We start from the raw sequence: 24,170 nt of genomic DNA, 5'->3' as shown, positions 1-24,170 counted from the left end.
GAAGCCCCACTTTGCGCCGCTTTTTCTCCCGACAGCCGCTTTGCACCTGGCTGCGCCAGGCTGCTTTCAGCCCCGGCGAGGCCCGCAGAGTGGCAGCCGCGGAGCCCGGCGACACTCGTGGGTCTGCTCCCTTCTTCCCCTCCGTACATCTCTACCGGCGGCAGGAGGGGCGGGCAGGGGCGCTGCGCGGCCGCACCAGACACCACTAGCCCCAGGCGAGCGTCGACTAGCTGCACCCTACGCCCGGCCCGGCGGCGGAGCTACAGGGGGTGCGCGGTCCTGCCCCACTGCCGCCGCCTCCGAGGACGAAGCCGCACGGCCGCCATGTGAAGAAAACGGGGGGCCACGGCGGAGCCCGCCCCCGGGGCGGCGAGGCCGGATCCGCTGGCCGCCGCGCTGCGCTGCAGGCTTTCCAGGTCCGCGCAGGCGGCGGCGGGCGGGCAGCAACAAGCCGACGCCGACCGACCGCCCGCGGCCCCGCCATGGAAGCCAAGCGTCGGGCGAGGCTCGCCGCCCCGAGCCACCGGCGTGGCTGAGCCTGACTCCAGCACAGGTAGGGAGGAGGCAGGCCGGACCACCAGGAGGGCTGCCTGGCTGAGGAAGGGGCTGGACCCGGCACATCCTCGATCCCACCGGGAGGGTGTCGGGCGGCGCTGCACGGCCCGCCGGAAAGTTTGGGCGGGCGGCGCGGTGGCTCGGCGGCGTTCCCGCGGCGGGCGGAGCGCGCTGCCCGCCGTTCCGCCGCCGCTGCGGGCCGGGAGGGCGGGCGGGCGCAGAGAGAGGCTTTTCAATGGGTTTGAGGAGCGGTGTCTCGGAGCTGGGGCCGTGTGAGAGGCTGGAGCTCCTTTCGCTTATGCCGGCCGGAGCAGTGTACGTATTTTGGTTTGCTGTTTGTTTGGTTGGTTTTCTGGTGGTTTCCTTGTTTTTTATTTTCCCCTTACTTGTTTATTTTTTTTAACCCATTTGATGTGCAGCGCCTTGAGGGGAGCCGGGGATGTTGCTGAACTCCTGAGAGATGTGGGTTAAATTTGCCCCCCTGCTGCGCAAACTCTTAACGCTTGGGTTTTGCCTTTAAAGCACGGGAGGAAAGGCGGTGCGTGCTTGAGGTAGTTCGGAGGAGAGGTGGTTTGCCTCTGCTCGCATTTACGTGCCTGTTTTTAGAGGTCTTTAACAGAAATCTGCTCACCAGTAGATGTTTTTCAGAGGAAAGGGAAAAAAAAAAAAAAAGAAACAGCAACAAAACCGCCCCAAAACAGCAAACACACACAAATGATTCCAAAAGCAACAAAAAGACCCGACGACATATTAAATGAGAGGTAGATGAAAATCAACGTGCATGCAGTCGGTGAATAGGACTCAATTGAGTGATTTCTGTTCCAGACTCTGCTGTGTTTTGGGGAGCTCCATTTAATTCAGTGTGCGTCTGTCCTCTTCACGTGTTGTCGTTCGGAAGGAAGAATAACCCCCCAAACCTTCTGGTTTTTTTGCATGCATCTGTCCTTGCAAATCCCAACTCCCCAGAGTTCTGCGTGGTGCTGTCACGGAGCTGAAGATGCCCGGTCTGTGTCCAGAGCTCTGCTATTTATAAGACTTGGCTGAGCGGGGGAGAAGGAGGAGGGATGCAGCACCAGGCTGTTGTTTGCCTTTTGCATAAACTACCGAGGCAGGTTGCATATTGTTTGAGATGTTGCATCAGTGGAAGCAAGGAGGGGGGGCGAGAAGTGCCGAAGCTAAAGTGTTCCTAATGCTTCTCTTCCTAGGGACTCTGGATCTGTGAAGCGCTACCCTCCAATGTGAATGCAGTGTCCCCTGTGGGATGCAGTAGGGGATGCCCAGCTCTACTGCAATGGCAATTGGAGCTCTCTCTAGTTCTCTTCTCGTAACCTGCTGCCTCATGGTTGCCCTCTGTAGCTCCACCATACCTCTACAAAAACTGGCCAAGGCTCAAGACAAACAGGAGTTAAAGGCAAGCCAGGAAAAGAGGGATCACACATCTGCGAGGGACAGCCATGCAGGCCCAGGGAAAATGAATGAGATTGGCAGGAGTGGGCGGGAAGAGGGGAACAGGGACTGGAAGAGCAAAGGAAACAGGAACTACTCGAACAAGGAGTCTTGGACTAAGCAAAAGCAGTCTTGGAACAGCCAGGGGACGAGCAGTAAATCTGGGAGCATTCAAGTGCAGGAGCAAAGGGATGCCGCTCCCGAGGAACCTCAGATAGCTGAAGACTCTCTCCCAGAAGCTGTTGCAAGCGCCACTCCTGAGCCACCGGAGGAGTACGCCTATCCAGACTACCGTGGGAAAGGCTGCGTGGACGAGAGCGGCTTTGTCTATGCCATCGGGGAGAAGTTCGCGCCAGGTCCCTCTGCCTGCCCCTGCCTCTGCACTGAAGAGGGCCCTCTGTGCATCCAACCCGAGTGCCCTAGGCTCCACCCTCGATGCATCCATGTGGACACCACGCAGTGCTGCCCGCAGTGCAAGGAGAGGAAGAACTACTGCGAGTTTCGAGGGAAAACCTACCAGACCCTAGAGGAGTTCATGGTAAGGGCTGAAGCCAAAAGTAGTTTTGTGGGTTCTTGTCTTGTTTCAAGTGGCACTGTGTTCTTCAAGTGCTTTCTCAGAGGGTCTTCGGGTCCCTCCTTCCCATTTTCATTTTTGTGTTAATACTAATTCTGCAGTGCTGTAAAATATTCCCCTTAAACATGATCTTTCTTGCTCGGTGATACTGTAACATATGTAAATGAGGGGGGTGATCGTTATTAATTCCTTTGGTATTTACAGTGTAACATGCTACTTGAAAAGATGCTACTCAGTGGTGGTGTGGGGGTTAGGAAAATCCTCAGCAATGTGTTTGTTTCCTTATTTACCTATTAACTGAGAAATGTCCACTTTGCAGTGACTGAGCAGGATTTCATGGACTGAATTCTATTCCTAGTAATCAGTCTGTGAAGCTGCCTTTTTGTAACAGCCATTTGTAACATCATTTGCTTTTTAACCATTTGGACTGCACTGCCAAGTCTGTGTAATGTTTGCTACCTGAAAATTACTGTGGGCCTTCTTGTTAACAAAAGCATGGTGTGCAGTCTGTATTACAGTGATACCTAAAAAAAAGGATTTGAAGAGCTTGATGTTTAGTGAAGTCCTTTTAAAACTAAGGCCTTTTAGCATCATTGTGCAAGCTCATTATCACTGAAAATGCAACTTACTACAGCTCACTGAGGAGTCTTGGACTCCTGCGAGCAGGATAGAAGCATTTACTTGCAAATGATTGCTGGATGCAGCACTGATCCAAAACACATTTCTGAACACATGAGGGATTTTTGAGCTGAATATGGTGAAGGGAGTACAAAGTCGAGTTCGGGGTTCCAGAAGGTTGAGCCCCTCTCGGGATGGTGGAAAAAGATACATTAGTGAAGGCTGTAAATAAGTTGCCACTGCTATTCTCTGTGGTATTTACATCTTCTTGGAAACAACTTTGATTCATAAGGTCTTTCCATTTTCTTCAACCCAATGGAAAATAAGTAAAGAACTGACCAGAATTCCTCTCTAGGGATTAAATCACAGAGTTACTCTTGTTGTCTTTTGACACTAACGCGCAGAGCACTGGTGGACTGCTGAGTGTGGTGGACAGCATCGTATCATAGAACCATACAATGCTTTGGGTTAGACAGGACCTTTAAAGGTTATCCTGTCCAGCTGCTCTGTAGTGAGCAGGGATATATTTGGCTCTATCTGGTTGCTCAGAGCCACATCTAACCTGACCTTAAATGTTTCCAGAGATGGGACATCTGCGGCCTCTTTGGGCAACCTGTTCTTCATCCTTGCTTTTTCCCTGTCTCCCTCAGGGATTGCATTCATCTTTAGGGTGGCAGTTTTCTACTTTAAGAAGGAGAAGATATTTTTAACAGCGACTAGTGGATGTGACATTTTCAGATCTGGATTGTGAGATCCTTTCTTTTCCAGCAAAGTTAATTCTGAGAGAGAGAGAGAGACAAACTGCTAGTGCTTCTGCACCCATTCTCTCTAGGTCAGAGTTTTGAAAGCTCCTCACTCCTCATTCCCACTCTTAGAACAACTTACATTTCTTTGACTTTTTGTATAGTGGTATCACAGTGATAGCTGTAAGCCTAAGTACCTTGTTGTGTTAGGTGTGTAATGAGAAAACAAAACTGTAGGGCTCCCAATTCCATTTGAACATGGTTGGCAGCATTGGTGGAAAGGGAGTGCTGAACCTTTACAGAAATATTCTGAAAAGACTCTGTCATTCAGCTTTCTTTTTAACCCCATTCGGCCTTCAGCCCTTGTGTTACTAACTTGGGTAAGCCAGCTTCAGAGCGCAAGTGAGAAGGGACACCTCAGGATGTGCTAGGAAAGTTGCTAATGCACTTAGAAAGTGGAACTGTTTCTTTTGGCGTGTGGACCTTGGGTTTTCATTGAGCATCAATGTTGGTTCCAGTACTGTAAGCAGAAAACTATAAATGCAGCTGTTTGCCCATGCTGCTGCAATCACTGGAGAGGTCTGTTGAGGTACATCTGTAGTCAGATTGCTACATCTGAGTGGAAGCTATTGCAAATGCAAGTAATTGGACGTGGTTTCAAAGGGCACTTTACAAGTTTAAGGTTGGTGGTCTTGAGAGACTACTACTATGCTACCTCTTGATTAAGATCAGGAAAGGAGTTGTAAATTGAGAGTGATAAGATTTCCAGTGCACCCATGGTTTGTGACAGAGTACCAGACATCACTAAAAGAAGAAAAAAGTCACCTTCTAACATCTAAGTGATGTTATCTGCACAAACCTTCATGTGTGGATGTGCACATATGCATGCAAGTTTGAGAGTTTCCATATATAAAATTTATATATGGCTTGACATGGCAAAGAATTGCCCTAATTGGAGCCAGTGCTAACTGAGATGCTGAGTGTGCCAGGAAATGGGAGATTGGATACATTTCTTCTTTGATTCACAGTCCTTCCTGTGAGCTTTGCTGGTGTGTGTGTATGCACGTGTTTCTGTTTTCAAAATAGACATGGATGTTGACACAAAACACAGCATAGGTGTGGAAGAAGGGTGAGGTCCTTATAAAGCTCTTCAGCACCAGTTCCTGTGGGTTTAATGAGGCAGGATGACACAAGGATCATAGCATCATTATGAGTGGAACAGGAAGCAAAAGCCTTGGTTAGTGAAATCCTGTGAGAATAAAATTCTGTGCTGGAGCTGGAGGTTGCTGAGTACCTGCCCCACTAGGGGGGGTTCAATATTACAGTAATCATTGAAAATGCAGGCTGACTTTTGGAGTTACAACATTACAAGGACCATAAATTATCTTCAGAATCACAGGAATATGCAGGTTGGCAAAAGCCCCTCAGGACCACCAAGTTCAACCTATAACCCTGCTCTACAAGATTCACCTTAAACCATAGCCCTAAGTATGACGTCCAAATGACCCTTAAACACATCCAGGGTGGGTGATTCCACCACCTCCATGGGCAGCTCATTCCAGTGTTTGACCACTCTCTCAGTGAAAAACTTTTTCCTAGTGTCCATCTAAACCTCCCCAGTCTCAGCTTGAGGCCATTCCCCCTTGTTCTGTCTCCAGTTGCCTGTGAGAAGAGCCCAGCAGCAGCCTCTCTGCAATGTCCCTTCAGGTAGTTGTTGACAGCAATGAGGTCTCCCCTCAGCCTCCTCTTTTTCTGCACCTGCTTCAGTACCTCCATATCTCTCCTGTATTGTGGTGCCCAAAACTGAACACTTGAGGTGTGGCCTCACCAAAGCCGAGTCCAAGGGGACAATCACCTCCCTGCTCCTGCTGGACACAGCATTTTTAACACAAGCCAGGATACCATTTGCCTTCTTGGCTCCCTGTGCACCTTGCTGGCTCATATTCATCTCCTGTCTATTACAACCCTTTCTGCCAGACAGCTTTCCAGCCACACTGCCCCAAGCTTGTAGCATTGCTTGGGATTGTTGTGACCCAGGTACAGGACCTGGCACTTGGCCTTGTTGAAACTCATCCCATTAATGTTGACCCGTTGGTCCAGCGTATCTATTCCCTCTGAAAAGTCTCCCTACTTTCATTCAGATCAACACTGCCACCTAACTTGGTGTCATCTGCAAACTCACTGATGACACTCACTGTGCCTGAATCAAGGTCATCAATAGAGATGTTAAAAAGGAGTGGTCCCAACACAGATCCCTGAGGAACACCACTCACGACCGGCCACCAACTGGATTTAACTCCATTGACTACCACTCTCTGGGCCCTTATGTCTGGCCAGTGCTTTATGTTTGGGAAAGACCTAAAGTTTTGAAGTTCTTGCTTCATGTGTCATTTTTAGAATTTCTCTGCTACCAAAAATTGTATTTATTTGTGAGTAAGATATTTAGAAATCTGAAAGTCAACAATTGCAAATGAAATCTGCCACAACCTGTTGATACGTAAAAAACAATAAACAACTGTTTAGTCTAAAGACAAAGAGGTAAATGTTACCACTAGTACCATTTTAGTAGCTGCTGTGTTTCACTTACAAGCTTTGTAGAAAGAAGCATATGTAGACATGCCTTAAGTTGGCTACCATTACTCATAGCGGTGGGCAGTAGAGCTGACAGTACTTATTAAAGGTGTACTGCAGGCACTCCCTTGAAACCCAATGATCTGTTATGCAGGAAAGGTATTCATGACTGCAATATCACATTAGCAGTGTACTCCATCCATGAAAATTGTTGTCTTCAAGTGTGTGTGCTGTATGGGATGGAAATGTGTTCTTCTGAATCACCCTTATGAAAAGTTAGACCAACTCTTTTTCTTACTCAGTAGCATCTTCAGTGCTTCATTAAATGGTTTCTTGCTCTGAGAGTTTTAAGCTTCTGTCAAGTTTGGAGTTCCAGTAAACAATCTACATTTTTTGCCATTGGAGTGGGCTGTCCAGGGAAGTGGTGGAGTTGCCATCCCTGGAGGTGTTCAAGAAAAGACTGGATGAGGCAATTAGTGCCATGGTCTGGTTGATTGACTAGGGCTGGGTGCTAGGTTGGACTGGTGATGTTGCAGGTCTCTTCCAACCTGCTTGATTCTGTGATTCTATTAATGCAGATGCAAAAGTAGGCATTACACACTTAAGGAGGCCATTGAGTGAAAGAGTTCAAAAGTGACTGGATTTGTGTTTCAGGTTTCTCCATGTGAGAAGTGTCGCTGTGAGGCCAATGGTGAAGTGCTGTGCACTGTCTCAGCTTGTCCCCAGACTGAGTGTGTGGATCCAGTGTATGAGCCCGATCAGTGCTGTCCTATCTGCAAGAATGGTAAGTGATGGCTGCAGAACTAGAAGGGGGCTTCTTTTGCAGAGATCCATATTGCTCTGCTCTCAGTTTGAAAAAGAATTCCAACATTTTTCTGGGTTTCTTGCCAAATGAAGATTGAGAGGAGTTGTGTGTGGGATCTCTCTTGCATGAAGAGTCAGATTTTCCCTTGCCTAGGGTGGACTTGGTTGTGACCTATGTGAATTTTTGTTACCTGGGAGATAATTAGGGTGTTAATACAAGATATTCCTGTGGCTTCTGGATACAATTTTTGCATGAACTCAGTGTGGATAAGTTGTACATAGGCACCCAAAATGAAACTCAGACTCTTCAACTTGAAGAGGAAAAGTTACTTTTGTGCTCTCTTCTTATTTGTTCCCCTTTCAGAGATTCTTCTCTTTCCCCCCCCCCCCTTTCCTGAGGCAAATCAAATGTACCTTATTGAGTTCATTTAATTTTCATAACTAGATGAATTAAGCTCCCAAGTTTAATTGAATATTTTTTGGTAACAAAATTAGACAGAAAGTCTCTCTACTCCCATTAATGGCTTACATTAGATCAAAGTCTTGGTCTATTTAGAGGAAAAAAAATTACAGGACAGCCTAGCTCATCACTTATAAAGGAAAATGATCATTTATTAATAGAAATGAAAGCTGCAAAATCTCAAATGAAATTATATTTAAAAAGGAAAAAAAGTAATTGAAAAATACTCAGATAATTTGCAGCCATATATTATTTCTCCAGAATAGGTAGATTTCATTACATTAGTCCAAACAAACTGGTTAAGATTGTGGAAAAGGCAGGAGAGGGGAGGGCATACAGCATATGCTTTCTACAAGTTCAACAATAGATGATGAGGGACAGTTAATTGCATTGGAGGAGTTTGATTTGTATGGGTGTGAAAGTAATTGCTTCACATACCTTAATTGGTTGCTACAATCCCTAAGGGATTTATTCTTTGCTGTATGGGTTGAGGGCACTCTTCTTTTGGAGATGAGGCCAGGCATTTCTTGAGAAAGGCTCCATTTGGGGACTGGTGATAGTATAGCTAGGTGGTCTGGAGGATCCTGCAGCACACACCTAATGGCAAGAGCTTTCCTGATGTGCTCACAAACTTCTTGTGTGCACCACACTCTGCTGCAGCTTCCCAGCTGGTAGTGAGTTACACGTTAAGTGTAAGGCTTAATGTCTGTGTAGTCTTTCCCACTGAATTTCTCCAGCAGCTTTAACACTCTTTGGAGCTGGGCTGGCTCTCCATTTGTGTACATTCTCCCATAAGCACCGACATAGTGCAGTGTGGTAGCCATCTCCCAGTGGTGGCTTGCCTATGGAGTAAGGTGGTACAGCAGTGCAGTTTGTGACTTCCCTATTCCTATGGATCCCCCATGGCATTTCCCAGAAATGAGTCCCTTTGAAAAGGGAACACAAAGCATGCCTCAACTGTGAGCAGGCTGCCTTCTCTCACGGCGCTGAAGCTGAACTACTTGAGCCTGCCTACAAGAGAAGAGCCATCTTACCCTCATCATTTGAATCCCAAATATTACTCGAATGTTCTTTGGGTATAACCACGAGCTGGCATCCCTGACCCAGTTTCAGACCAAGGTGACCAGAGCTGCCTGTTTCCAGTGGGCTGTACTGTCACTTTCTCTGCATGTCAGAGAACCAAGAGTGGCTTTCCTTGTTAGCTTTTAGAGGAGGTAAAAAAGCTGTTAACAATTACAACAAACCCCAAGCCAGCTGAGAAGAAGCTCAGCTTTTCTGGTTGAGCAGTTTTAGTACAGCACCAAAAAGAATTTGAGGAATCCTCTTCATCTGGGGCATGCATTTAAAAAAAAACCAAACCAAAACAGGCTATTTGCTTCCAGAGCTTGCTTTAAAGCACAGAACACGTACATTTTGCAAGGGACTTCAAGCGAATTGCTGAATATTTTTGATTAGATTGGAGTCAAAACCTAGCCTGCCTCACCCCCTCCTTTTCAAGCCTACTGGAACAAATGTGCTGTGAATGTGAGTCAAGGAAACAATCATCGCCTTGTGCTTCAGGGTTGATCATTTCAGCAGTGACATCAACAGCATCACGTTAGTGACCTGAAAGAGCCTGGGTGATGTACAAAGAACTCAGCTACATAATCTGAGTGGTGGGACAGGTGGAGCTATGCAAAGTGTACAAGGAAGGTGACCACTGTCATAATCCACGTCCCACCCTTGGTAGGGGCAATAAGAGTGAGGAATGAAGTTTGAGTTCTTTACATTTACTAATGTTTGTGTGTCAAAAATGCACACAATCCAACTTTGTTTTCCCTCCCATTCCTTTCACTTCATAAACACTTCCCCAACTTGCCTGGCCTGATGATTACTGGCAGTGAACCAGCAAAGTGAGAGCTGAGAAAATACATCTGTCACTGGGAAGACCACATACAAATGCCTGATTAAGAATTATGGAGGAGATCCAGTGAAAGCCTGTGATTATTAGAAATGAATGAATTCAGTCTCTTGACAGATAATGAGACACTGTGTGTTATCCTTTGTGGGAGGGAGGGGGTGTAGTTGACTTGCCCAACCTGATTCTACAGAAGTGCTGGCAAGCCTTCAGATGAGGGACAGATGGGTAGCTGCATATGAGGCTTGATCAACTGAGTGCATGTATAAATACAGACTTATTTTGGATGGAGTGTTCCTGCAGAGAGAAAAACAGTGTTAGGTGTATGATTCAATAATGTTGCTCTACAGCTGTCAAGGCTGGAGTACAGATGCTTTCATAGCTGAAGACAGTACTCTCTTCTTTGTGGTCAAGGACTGGGAATAGTGTCTGCTCTGAAAAGTAGTGCATAGAAGGGATAAAAGGTGACATCTCGATGGGAAAAAACTTGGGGTGAGGGAAATCTTCCTGCTTTATGTGTTTTAAGTCACTACAGCTAAGGAAGCTGGTTTTCATTTATCTTATATATGTACCCTGCAAGGAAGCAAAGTGGGGACAGAGGGAAGTGGAGAGCAGAGGCTTTCTTCTCGTGCAGGCTTCATGATTTTGGTAACCAGCAGCAGCAGTAACAACAACAAAAAAATCTGGAAAGTGAAATCACATTTCAGAGTTGCATTAAGTATCAGGTGCCCAGATCAGATCTCTGCCCTGCTTTAGAGTAGTAGCAAGGTGTTTACTTCTGTGGAAGCCCTCCCTGTGCACAGATACATCAATAAGCTCAGAAACAGGTAGAGACATTTTTACAGTTCCTGTGGAGTAAAGGGTAAAGGTAATGGGCATACAATTCCCTTTCCGTTAGAAGAAGACTGGGCACTTGTCACTGATTCATTTGGGGCAGTGGGAGGGGGTGAAGGGTAATGGAGAAAATGAATTATCTTGTTAGATTAAATTACCTAGGCTGTGTCTTCCACTTCTGTCTCCAGTATTAAAGCCTTATACACAGCTGAACGCTGCTTTGCATGAGGCATGGAGCAGTCAGTAGAGTTAAGGGTGGCCCTGCTTGTGCCAGTGTCCTTGCAGAAGGATGAGATTAAGCTTGCAGCCCACATGGAGCCTGGAGGGGAAGATGTGGTTGCTCAACCAAAAAGCATTTTTCTCTAAGATCCCCAAGAGATTTTGTATTTCATTATATGGCTGAAAGGTTTCCCAAGATAAGATGAAACCAGTCCTAGTGCCTTCCTAGCATTTGTCTGTCTGTGTGTCCATCAGTGTTGTTTCTCTGCCTACAGCAAAGACAGCTGAGCTTCTGCAAGTGAAGGCTCATAGCTGCACAGGTGCTGAAAATGCAGGTACTGATGCCCAGGGGTCACGTTCTCAGGGATGTAACATCAACAGGAGGTGTCTCATCTGTCTCCCCTGAATGTGCAGTAGAGAGGCTTTCCTCTGGACGCAGGTGCCTTAGGTGGGATGACTCAAGACCTAGTTTCATATGTGGGCTCACAGTTATGGCTGAAATACATGTGTCATGTGGTTGAAATCGTTGTCTCTAGGAAGGTTGAGGTCTAGCATGATGTGACCAGGGAGTGCAAATGGTCATGGGTTTATATACCAATATGGTTGACTCTGGCTCACTGAAACTTGCTTTAGTCCCTTTGTATACAATGACAACATCAAGACATGAGGTGACTTGAGAGTGCTGCAGAATGGCAGGTGGGGCAAACACCTGATAAAAGCTGACAGAGCTGCTGTCTCGTTTTGAGATTCACTGTGGGACTCAACACTACTAAAAATGGTGCAGGTCAAGGGGCACCATAGCCCATGTAAGCTGTTGGCCCTCTAAAATCCATGTGACTAGAAGGTGTTTGGGCTGAGGGACCTGTTAAGCTTTAACAAGGCTAAGGATGCTTATTTTGGGAGGACAAAGGGAGAGCTACACCTTAGCATCTCTCTTGTGGTCTGGCTGTTTGCACTTCCCTGCAGCCTCATCTTTGTTCAAGCACCGTGGCAAATCTGACCTGTAAAATGTAATGTCCCTCTGCAGTGGGTTTAAATAAAATATGATGTGCCATCAACCATATATGCCTTGCTGTGTCATAGTGCTGCCCAGGTAGATGTCAAGGCAGGACTATCACAAACATCAGGGATTTAGTTTCTGTGAAATTTAAGTAAACATTGCCTTGTACTGTCATCTGTTCCTCTCTCAAAATTAGTTTTAAATGCCTGTTTCAGTCATGCTTTGGCAGCTAATTTATATATAGCAAAGAACACCCAGCAGTTTTAATGCCTGAGAGTGATCCTTAATCTGCTTTAGGTAGAGAATCAAATCATATCTGTGGGATCTTAGAATCGTAGAACCAGCCAGGTTGGAAGAGACCTGCAACATCATCCAGTCCAACCTAGCACCCAGCCCTAGCCAGTCATCTAGACCACAGCACTAAATGCCTCTATGATCATAGCTCCCTGTTCTCTAGGCTATGCCTCAGGTCTTACATGAGCATGACAGCAATCTTAGAAGTTTCTTTCCAGTCCTGACTGAACTATGTTTGTAAATGAAGTAGGGACATGATGGAGAGCAGTGAAACCTGTTCCATTTCCTGGTGTCAGTTTGACTAGGGGCTGCCTTATACACCTCTGCCTGTGTTTGGAAAAGGGTTCTGAAGGCAGAGTTATGACAGGTACTTAAGGGAGAGGCTAAAGGCTTTTAGTACTTATTATTTGTATTTGTACAACTGCAGTGCTTGATTTTCTTGTTGCTCTGAATAGTGATGTCTTACTGTTTCAAACTGTCACACTGGGGAACTCCCCATGTGCTGTGAGAATCCTGAATTAAGTCCCTGACAATTACCTTTGCCCAGCAGGTCAAACATCTTTATCAGCTGGAGACACAATTACTTTCCTAATTTAAAACATTGATCTTTAAGTTGGAAGCAGCTCTTACTTCATGAACCTTTGGATTGCTTCCATGGGGATAATGATCCATGCAGTTCTTCTTTCCTGAACGTGTTAGCTGTAAAGCACTGATAAAAAAAAGAAAAGGAAAAAAGTAGTCATTTCTTACCTTCACTTCAGTTAGTGTCATCATTAGCATCCCAAATCTGCTTTGTGTCTCAGTTCTAACTTCAATTTCCCAGAGACTCAAATATAGAACCAATGACAATTTATAGGATGCCCTTCCCTCTTCCCCTTTCTTTCCCAAAAGAAAAGGAATTAGATGGAGAGAGAGGAAAGGTAAAGCAGACCCAAATAAATCATCTCACTGCCATTTGGAAGTTACAAGAAGAAAAGCTTAACAATAAATAAAAGGTATATGAGTAGGGAAGTTACAAAGGTATAGGGAAGGGAAAACAAAACAGGTAAATATAAAACCAGAGTTGATGGCAATGGGTTTGTCTACCTCGTGGCTGCTGGCCACCAGGTGAAACAAATAGCAGCAGGAAATAGGAATGGTGATTTCTGGTGAGCAGGAAGGCAGGGGAGAGAGAGAGAGACAAACAGGAAGTCCTCCTGCTTTTATGGATCTTGGGAAGGGGGAGTGGGCTAACCCCATCACCAGGTAGTGTTCAGACTCCCCCTGGGGAGGGGCCAAGACCACCTGGAGTCAGGATCAAGACCGCTCCCCCAGGAGGGTTAACCCTGTACACTCAGCAACCAAAACTCTTGATTGCCATTTTCATTTAGGAAAGCCCTCTAATTTCTTCTTCTCTCTGCCTACACTGGTGCTAGTTAAATTTCAGTGAGAAGAGTGACTTCCTGCTGGAAAACACTGCTTTGTTCTAAATGCCCTGTGCTTTTGCTGATTCTTCAGCTCTGCTGATAGCCCTTGGATGAGGGTGCCTGTTGAGAAAGTTGCACACATAAATCCATCTTACCCCATGATGGTGTAGATGTGATGGTTTGGGTGTTCCCTGCCCTCCTCCCCCCTGCTTTTGGAAATCACCCAGGCTAGACTCAGCCAGCTCTGGAAATTGAATGAAGCTTATTATTTACAGCTTAGCAGAATATACAAGCAGATATTTACAGTATATACAGTTATAGACAGAAATATACAAGGTAAAAGGTAATACAGAAACACAACAGCCCTCCCAGAAACTTGAGTCCCCAGGAGGGGCTCTCAACCACCCCTTCACCTTCCCCCTACCCCTCTCAACCTTACCCCAGTGCCAAGGAAGAATGGAGGTTCGGCCAGGGGGTTAGGAAGCAAAGTGGATTAGCCAAAGAAATGGAGGCTGTGGTTAGGAGACAGAGATGCAGGTCGAAGCTGGCCAGCAGCAGAAGTGGTTATCCATGTTTTGATTCTTCTTCTTGTATCTCTCAGTAAGCCTATGAGTGAAGTAGACATCATTCTATTTCCCTTTCACAGCCTGTAATCTAGTTCTTCTCACCAAAACATTCTAGTTAGCTTCAAAGTAGCACAGTAGATCATGAGTGCTTTCCTCCTGCATCATTTCTTCTCATGCATGGCTATTTGAGCTAGGTTCCTAGCTCAGACATGGTGAAGAGGTGAACATTCTAAGGATAGGCCATAGAATGGCTACAATGGATAAGTTAATATCATTTCATTGGAGCATCAAGAGCTTTATGTCTGGAAGCACAGCTTGGACCTTCCTCTTGATGCTTCTGCCACTTCAGCTACACCCACTGCTGTCTGCCCCTGCTGCTGTTTTGGCTGCTGCTGCTTTTGCTGCTTTGCCTCTGCTTGACCTCTTCCCCATCTTTGCTAAGGTTATTGTATCTCTCTAATAATTTATTTCTCCTTATACTGTTAGATTTAAACTATAAGAACTACAATTTCATTTTCCCCCAAAAAATCCCTGTTGTGGTGAGTTTAATTCTACCAGGGGAGGGATCCACCCTAAGCTGGGATGTAGTGCTATTGCTCACTGACTACTGATGACCCTTCTTTGAAGTTCCTGCAAGCAGCAAATCACACCCTGTTTATTGCCTGCAGAAGTTAGAACTGTACCTTCCGATGGAATTGATCAGATGGAGCAGAAGAACAGAAAAAACACAAATTACTCTTTGGTGAACAGCACTGAATAAAGAAAATCTGTATCCAAGCAATTACTTTTGGGCCTCCTGTGTTTGAAACACTTGTTCATGTTGTTAGCTCTGCTTTCTCAAAAGTAGTTCCACAAGAGTTGAATTAACTCTCATGGAATAACAAGAGTTAATTGCTTTCTCTGGCTCCCATTCCTTTATCATAGCATGGTCTCAAACCCTCTTCAGAATGTTGACTTCTAAAGGGACATCACTGATTAAACTGGGCAGTTTTCAGGGAGGCATGCAGTTAGTGAACTCTATTTAAAGACAGAAGGAAGAAGTAGGGAGTCTTAATCACAGAATGTTAGGGGCTGGAAGGGACCTGGAAAGCTCATCCAGTCCAAACCCCTGCTGCAGCAGGATCACCTATACCATATCACACATAAATGCATCCTGAGAGGTAATGAATATCTCCTGAGAGGGAGGCTCCACAACCCACCATGACAGCCTGTTCCAATGTTCTGTCACCCTCACAGGGAAAAAAATCCTCCTTACCTTTCCATGGAACTTCCTGTCCCTCAACTTCCACCCATTGCTGCTTGTTCTGTCATTAGGCATCACTGAGGAGAGCCTGGCTCCAGCCTCTTGGCACTCACTCTTTACATGTTTATGAACACTAATGAGGTCACCTCTCAGTCTCCTCTTTGCCAAGCTATAGAGCTCCAGCTCCCCCAGGCTCTCCTCATAAGGAAGATGTTCCACTCCCTTAATCATCTTTGTGGCTCTGTGCTGGACTCACTCAAGCAGTTCTGTGTCCCTCTTGAACTGGAGGGCCCAGAACTGGACACAATATCCCAGATGTGGCTTCACCAGAGTAGAGGAGCAGGAGAACCTCTCTCTGCCTACTAACCGCACTCCTTCTAATACACTCCAGAATGGGTTTGGCCTTCTTGGCCACAAGGGCATATTGCTGGTTCATGGTCAACTTCCCATCCACTAGGACCCCCAGGTCCTTTTCACTGCTCTCCAGCAGATCAGTCCCCAGGTCTATACTGGTGCATGGACTTGTTCTTTCCCAGGTGCAAGACTCTGTCCTTCTCCTTGTTGAATTTCATTACATTTCTCCCTGCCCAGCTCCTCTCCAGCCTGTTTAAGTGTGCCTGAATGGCAGTGTGCCCAGGTGGCCAGGAGAGCCAATGGCATCCCCACCTGTATCAGGAACAGTGTGGCCAGTAGGACGAGGGAGATTATTCTTCCCCTGTACTCAGCACTGCTCAGGCCACACCTTGAGTGCTGTGTCCAGTTCTGGGCCCCTCAATTCAAGAAAGATGTTGAGGTGCTGGAACATGTCCAGAGAAGGGCAACAAAGCTGGTGAGGGGCCTGGAGCACAAACCCTACGAGGAGAGGCTGAGGGAGCTGGGGGTGTGCAGCCTGCAGAAGAGGAGGCTCAGGGGTGATCTTATTACTGTCTACAACTACCTGAAGGGAGGTTGTAGCCAGGTGAGGTTGGTCTCTTCTGCCAGGCAACCAGCAACAGAACAAGGGGACACAGTCTCAAGTTGTGCTGGGGGAAGTATAGGCTGGATGTTAGGAGGAAGTTGTTGGCAGAGAGAGTGATTGGCATTGGAATGGGCTGCCCAGGGAGGTGGTGAAGTCACCGTCCCTGGAGGTGTCGAAGCCAAGCCTGGCTGAGGCACTTAGTGCCATGGTCTGGTTGATTGGCTAGGGCTGGGTGCTAGGTTGGACTGGATGATCTTGGAGGTCTCTTCCAACCTGGTTGATTCTATGATTCTATGTTCAGACCATCCCCAGAAGGAGTCAGGAGGACCTGGGGTCAGATTCAGACTGCTCCCCAGGAGGGGATAATCGCTAATAGCAAGAAGAGATTGCAGAAGTACAGAGCAGAGCAACAAAAAAGCTGAATATTCCCCTGTGAGAATAAATGAAGCCTCCAGTAGTGATAGCACATGAATTAAAAATTGCATGGCAAAGTGTGCTAACTGAGGGAGAGGGGTAGGACCAGTGGAAGGCTTCTTTGTGCTCACAATGCAAAGTCAAGAGTGAAGCAAGAAAATCAAGAGACATTGTACATGGTAAGGTCTTTAACACACACCATGTAATGAACCCATGAGCACAGTGCAGAAGAGAGTGCTGATATTGTTTCCTATGATGAACATAAAGATCATGCCTTTAGTAGAAAGAATAAAACATCTTAGTCTAGCTTCAGTGAAACTGCTTGGGATGACCTGCTGTGAAGCCTGGTAGAATTCTGCTTACAGGAGTTGGTTATCATATGAGCAGAAATACAACACTGCTGTGTGCAGAAATGCAACACTACTTTGTCCTGCTGTCCACATCTTAAAATTGCCTTTTTTAGCTGCCTCTTTTTAAAGACTTTTGCAGAAAAATGGTTATATTGTCTTGACCTTAGCCCAGCCAAGCCCACACTGGAAGTACAATGTACCTGCTCATTAAGGCATACCCAATTAAGAGATTTTTAAAGCAGCAGCAATTCTTTTCCTGCCCAATCACTGTGGTGTGTGCTGGGACACTAACACGTTGCTCAGTAATAGAGGTGATGGAGAAGAGACCTAAGGAAGATGCCTTTAGGCATGATCTGCTCTCAGCTAGTCTACCCAGGTTTATTTAAGTGACCTAAAGGTAGGTCACTGATAAATTGCTTGTGTAATAGCTATTCATACTAAGACTCCTGAGACTGATTGAAGGACCTTCTGTAGTTTTATGTGTGTTTAATACAATCTGCTGATGAGCTAATTAAGAAAAAAATAACAGGCTCAGAAGCAAATAAATCATAGCAGTTTGTGGAGTTATTTGTTATGTCAGTGTGATAGAGATTGTGCCACCCCACAATGGAAAGATAATTATTTTCCTGCCATGGCAGCTTGCTGACCTGATATGTTGCTAATGAACAGATTAGCTGGAGCTTTGGCAGCCACTAACACGAGCAAATTAATGGTGTTTCAAGACCAGTTAATACTGAGGTCCAAGCCAAGTAATGATTATGACAACTCAGAGGCAATGCTGCATCCATTATTTAGTGTCCCTCTCTCTTTTTCCATAGATACTTAAATCTAATAATACATATACATCCCTGAGCACTCATAACTGAAATAAGTGAGCAAGTCTCACTCTATATTCTCTGAGTCTGTGATGAGCTAGTTTGTAGCCTAGACATTAAATCTGCAAGCTGGAGTTTGATTTCAGTATGTTTAAAGGAGGTATGTTCTCCCATGGCTGTCCTGTTTTGCTGTGATTGGGTGAGCTGATAAAACATGAAAGAATCCTCAGGTCTGAGCTTGGGGGAAGCAAAGTCTGGGTGTGTTGGCAAAAGCTGCCTGGTTTGCTGGCAAGCGTTTGTGTAATGAGTTTATATGCTCTTTATATGCCTGTGGTGCTGAAAAATAGCCAATTCCATGGGTTTTTTTTCTTGCTGGAAGCTTATTCAGCAAAGTAGTTTTGTCTGCTGCACAGTTTTCGTGACAATGTATTTGTCAGTGAGAGAGGACTTCCTAATTTCACATCAAAGGAGTGTTTAATCTTCAGTCTTGGTTAAGTTTGTTCTGACAGCTGATTCTTTACAGTCAAAATGACTGGTGAGTCAGGTCAGTTATCTTGATATACATGAGTCTGTGTTTGTGCAGAGGTATGACTGATTAGGCTTTGACTGTGGTGTCTGTTTTGATGCATGCTTCTTCAGGGCCATGCGCCCTCCCTGTGACTCTGCTGCTGTCTGTGTAGTCACCTGGCTACAGCTGTGTACCAGAGGATGCTTCTGTGGAAATCCCTGTGGTCGTCAGCTAAGTGGAGAAGCAGTCTGGGATCCTTTACAGTTCTTGAACCAAGCGTTGGGGAGGGCAAAAGTGTCTGGATTCTGGTTTTGAGGACTTCTACCAGACACAAATATTCAGGCAGAAAGTGAAAAGCTTCTCTGATTTGAGTCGTGTTAGTGTAAATGAAATACCTGAACTGTGACATCTGGACAAAAAGAGAGGTGCAAAAGGGAACTTTACAAAATTCAGACCAAGTAAAACCTACCTTTATTTACCCCAAGCTAGGATCAGCTCCAAAAAGGGAGTTCTCACCCTTTGGGATCCAGTTGGCAGACTTGTATCCTTAAGGCTTAAGGAATGGTGTGGTACTCAGTGCAGCTCTTCTTGCTTTGTATCTAAAGAGTAAAGTGTAGCTATCCTCCTTTTGGAAGATGCAAGGTGTTTCTCTTTCTAACAGGAGAGGCTTTTCAGAGCAATCAAGCACTTGTCTCCAAAATGACTGTTTAATAGTTTCCCTTTTTGGCTGATCTCCCTTTCATGTAGAGCTTCCAGGGGTCTTCCATATTAAAACAGTTTTAAAAACAACTACTTGCTAACCAGCTGGGAGTTTAAGGCCTCTCTGTATGTGAAGGCATCTTCCATGGGAAGCTGAGGAGGATTTTTTTCCCCGTGGGGGTGACAGAGCACTGGAGCAGGCTGCCCAGGGGGGCTGTGGAGTCTCCCTCTCCACAAGAACCATCTGGATGCATTCCAGTGTGATCTGCTCTGGGTGATCCTGCTCTGGCAGGGAGGTTGGACCAGATGATTTTTCAAGGTCCCTTCCAGCCCCTGACATTCTGATTCTATGCTACTGGAGTTGTCACCATGCTTGGTGAAAACATAACCTACTTCCAAAACACCTTCCCAAACTGTTTCCCTGCAGTGGGCCATGGTCATGCTCTCTTCACCTCCAGACATTTGGGACAAACTTTTTAGTTGTGGATAGGGCAAGAGGCAATGGTTTTGAAGTGAAAAAGGGTAGGTGGAGATTAGATCTAAGAAAGAAATTCTTCTCCAGTGAGGGTGGTAAAATGTGAGAACAGGTTGATGTCCCTTGCTCATTGCAGGGGTGTGGAACTACATAGAATCATAGAATCATAGAATCAACCAGGTTGGAAGAGACCTCCAAGATCATCCAGTCCAACCTAGCACCCAGCCCTAGCCAGTCAACCAGACCATGGCACTAAGTGCCTCATCCAGTCTTTTCTTGAAGACCCCCAGGGACGGTGCCTCCACCACCTCCCTGGGCAGCCCATTCCAATGCCAATCACTCTCTCTCTGAAGAACTTCTTCCTAATATCCAGCCTATACTTCCCCTGGCACAACTTGAGACTGTGTCCCCTTGTTCTATTGCTGGTTACCTGGGAGAAGAGGCCACCCCCCACCTGGCTACAATGCCCTTTCAGGTAGTTGTAGACAGCAATATGATCACCCCTGAGCCTCCTCTGCTGCAGGCTGCACACCCCCAGCTCCCTCAGCCTCTCCTCATAGGATTTGTGCTCCAGGCCCCTCACCAGCTTTGTTGCCCTTCTCTGGACATGTTCCAGCACCTCAACATCTCTCTTGAACTGAGGAGCCTAGAACTGGACACAGCACTCAAGCTGTGGCCTGAGCAGTGCTGAGTACAGGGGAAGAATAACCTCCCTCATCTTACTGGCCACACTGTTCCTGATGCAGGCCAGGATGCCATTGGCTCTCTTGGCCACCTGTGCACACTGCTGGCTCATCTTCAGCCTATTATCTACCAGTACCCCCAGGTCCCTTTTTCTGGCTGCTCTCCAGCCACTCTGTCCCCAGCCTGTAGCGCTGCTTGGGGCAGAGAATAGCTTAGCATAAACACATATACATGTGCTCTCATCATTTGATAGAAAGACAGCTGAGTAGTTCCAGCAGTGAACAATCAGTGCCTTATTTCCCTAAGGAAAATCCAAGAAGTGGGCAAACATCAATGATTCAATGCCTCACAACATTCACCCAGAGGAAGAGCAAACTGCTGGATGAGTCAATACAGATAAGATTCTGTGGATTCTTGGGGTGTTTGATAACACAACACAGATTTATTCAGTTAGCTTCATTTTCTTGGGGGTGTTTCTGAGGAAGGTCAGAGATCTGCCTAAGCCTAATTATTGCATCTGGCAGGTGTGCTTGAGGCACACAAGTTGCTGCAGTTCGTGTGTACAAAGAAACAATGTGGTTAGCACATCATCATTCATTCAGCTTTGACTCCTCACTTGAAGGGAAGGGTATCTGTGGGCTGCTGTGTCGCTCAGGGTGGCCTTAAAAGTCGCTCTGGGAAACATCACTCCGGAGTTCACATCTCCACCTTGGAAGGGGAGAACTTCAAAGTTAAAAGCTGTGCATTGCTTCAGAGTTTATTTTCAAAATTTGTGAAGTTTGTTTTCATTATTTAGGTACTAATTCAATGTTAGGTGGACTTGTCCTGTCCTGTCACTGGGCATCACCCAGCAGAGCCTGGCTTCAGCCTCCTGGCACTCACCTTTACATCTTTATAACCACTGATGAGGTCACCTCTCAGTCTCCTCCGAGCAGCACAGCCCCAGCTCCCTCAGGCTCTCCTCATAAGGAAGATGTTCAACTTTCTCAGTCATTTTTGTGGCTCTGCATTGGACTCTCTCAAGCAGTTCTATATTCTTCTTGAACTAAGGCGGCCCAGAACTGAACACAGTACTCCAGATGCGGCCTCACCAGGACAGGGTAGATCATCTAAGCTGGTCTTTAATTTTACAACATCTTGGTTCAGTTAGTGATTTAAGGAGAGGAGATGGAAGGTATGAGAACAAATTGAAAATGAGAAGCATGAAGAGAAGGAAGGGTTGGAGAGGAAGTCAAGGAACGTGGGAAAGGGTGAATTAGACTATGGGACATTGAAGCAAAAGGTTGCACAGCTGTAGTGAGGTAGAAAAGAGCTGCTGTTACTTGCAGTCTGATGTGTGTTGTTATTTGTGTGTGGGGGAGAAGAATATACCTGGCCACAGGATGGATTTCAAGTGTTTGCAAGTTAAGAATTAGGGAGTGTGAGGCATGGAAAACATAGCCATTGTGGCCATATATTCTGCACAACCCCTGCAGCTGCTTGGCTGGCTATAACCCCCAATGCAGAGAGGAGTAAACTCTGCCTTCTCCAAGTCTTTCCTGCATTCCAGTGAGCACCAGATTTATTTCATTGTTTTAATCATCCTCAACAAAGTCATCCATCAGCATCTTAAATCTTTCCTCCTAGGACAAGAGTTAAGCAGCCATTTTATTGATGAGCTTATTGAGATTTTCTATGCATCTGACAGTGACTTTCATCACAGCATGGTTCTGTTGCTTTGGCAAGAGAATTGTATTTCAAATGTATGAAACAAAGGAGGAGGTTGGCACAGCTAAATGTTTATTGAAGAAAAAATCTGTAGTCAGTGAAGGCATTGTGGTGTTTGAAAAATAGAACTATTACAGAAACACAGAATCACAGAGTTGCTTAGATTGGAAAAGACCTTCAAGCTCCTTGAGTCCAATCATTGGTTTCACACTGACAAGTCTTTGACTAAGCCAAACCCCTCAGCACAACATCTCATCACAAGGAATTGCTGTGGTTGGAAAGAACCACCAGGATCATCCAGTCCAACCTTCATCCCAGCATCCTGCATCACTAGACCATAGCCTCAAGTGCCACATCCACTCTCCTTTGAAACACCTCCTGGGATGGCAACTCCACCACCTCCCTGGGCAGCCTGTCCCAGTAATTTCAGTAGCTCATTGACAAGGACAGGATATAATTTCTCCATAAAATCATCTACATTTACCGAGGTAATGGCAGGATCACAGCTTAGTCCCATTAGTAATGTTCCCTTATTCATGTTCTGTAATTGCTTTAATTGCTCTAGCTCCTAGCTTTCCTGAGCACAAAATGCCACTGAAAGGCTACCATAATACATTTATATTTCAGTCCATGCTTCTAAATGTCCTGAATCTGCTTAAATGATTGAGCTGTAATCAGAAATACCAAGTTGTTACAGCCTGAGGTGGCAAACTTTTGGGTTGTTTTTTGGGTTCTGCCTGTTTGTTGGTTCTGGTTTGCCCTTGATGACCACCTCATGGTAGTAGACTAGGAGTGATGAGTACATTCTTAATGGTGGCACCCATTGTGACAGTTTGGGTGTTACCCACCCCACCAGAATAGAATAGAATCAACCAGGTTGGAAGAGACCTCCAAGATCATCCAGTCCAACCTAGCACCCAGCCCTGTCACCCAGACTAGACTCAGCCAGCTGGAAATTAAGAAATGAAGCTTTATATTTACAGCTTAGCACAATATACAAGCAGATAGTTACAACAGATACAGCTAGAGACAGAAATATACAAGTTAAAGGTAATACAGAAACACAACAGCCCTCCCAGAAACCAGTATAGTCCTAATCATGATTTTTTTACCTGGAGCACTGTTCCTAGTACGATAGGAATCAATTGAGACTCATATTGAGGGAGGGGATGCCTTGATTTATTTCATTATTTGATGTAATTTGCCTGGAATAATACAAAGTCTGTATATAAATTTCCATTCCAGAGTGCTTTAGTCATTTTAATGCATTTTAGTGATCTTATTCACAGCAATTATGATGCAGATTTGCCTTTAAAATGATTCTGTTTGGGGGTTTTGTTTGTTGCTTGGTTTGTTTTGTTTTTAATTTCTTTTGAGAAATAAAATCATCTCTTGACAGGCCATAAATAGCAGTGCTGGAACCATTATTTCCACGTGCATTTTAGAAAGCAAAAGTGTGTTTAATGGTTGTTAGAAACTGGTGAGTGTCTCTGTACTGCAACTCTTAAGAAAAAATATCACTTTGATGTGAGTTATTTAGGTGATTTTCCCTTTTTCAAAATATAAAGAGGAAAAATGTATTAAAAGTTACTGCTATTATTGTGCTTAAGAAAGTAAACAGATCCTCAAAATAGAAATTTATAGACCTCTGGCTAATCTTACAACATGTAAGTCCCATGATATGGTTTGAAATCCTTGACTGGAAGGTATTGTCAAGGAGAAAATCCTTAGTATCAGGAACTAAAGCTGTTCATCCTCTGAAAAACAACTCTGCAGTGTCTCACATTAAAAGAACTAGTTTAGATCAATGAAAACACTAGGTGAAGCCTTGAAGCAAGCAAAGTCATGTAGGTGGTTTTTTTGCACATGACAGATTGGTTGGTTGGTGCTCATCAAGGGAGAGAATAAAGAACTGCAGAGTAAATTCCTAGCTGTGAGATAAAGAAACCTGCTGGGATGGGGCAAGGAAGAACAGCTTTGCTCCCCCTCCCCCAATTCTCCCCAGCTAGGGAGCTTCACAGGAGCCAGCCATGGGGTTCCAGCAAGGCTGATCTCACTGCAGCAAGCCCAGGGGCTGCATCTTGGCAGAGGAAAGCTCCTGCCCACCCCAGCAGAATGTGTTTGGTCCCAGAAAGGAGCCCCAGGTTGAAGTGATATGGGGCCATGGGGTGTGCTGGAAGCCTAGAGACAAGCTTCCTTGTGCTAATTCTGTGGCAGGTGAGCAGTGATCACTTTTCTTGCCATAAAGTGGAAGAACATCCCAAAGACAAATGAAGCAGTTAACATTGTAATCGTAAATCAAGCACTTACTGGTTGGTTGCAAGATATTT

General features: G+C 45.5%; 1 protein-coding gene across 3 annotated transcripts in view; it reads left to right on the top strand.

Moving 5' to 3' along the window:
- The first annotated feature begins 25 nt into the window (after positions 1-25).
- VWC2 (von Willebrand factor C domain containing 2) overlaps positions 26-24,170 on the top strand; it is a 36,923-nt gene continuing 12,778 nt past the window's right edge. The window contains exons 1-3 of one of the 3 annotated variants that reach the window (XM_064161213.1): positions 26-553; positions 1,761-2,539; positions 7,162-7,291. In XM_064161213.1, the coding sequence (XP_064017283.1) occupies positions 1,829-2,539; positions 7,162-7,291 (841 nt within the window). In that variant the 5' untranslated portion in view covers positions 26-553; positions 1,761-1,828. Of the gene's footprint in view, positions 554-852; positions 871-1,598; positions 1,664-1,760; positions 2,540-7,161; positions 7,292-24,170 lie in introns of those variants that run through there. The other 2 variants (XM_064161215.1, XM_064161214.1) reach the window with 2 other exon arrangements.

Source organism: Pogoniulus pusillus, chromosome 21 (genome assembly GCF_015220805.1).
Source record: "Pogoniulus pusillus isolate bPogPus1 chromosome 21, bPogPus1.pri, whole genome shotgun sequence".
NCBI classification, from domain to species: domain Eukaryota; kingdom Metazoa; phylum Chordata; class Aves; order Piciformes; family Lybiidae; genus Pogoniulus; species Pogoniulus pusillus.
The sequence above is the reverse complement of the archived record's forward strand: the minus strand, read 5'-3'. Positions and strand labels throughout refer to the sequence as shown.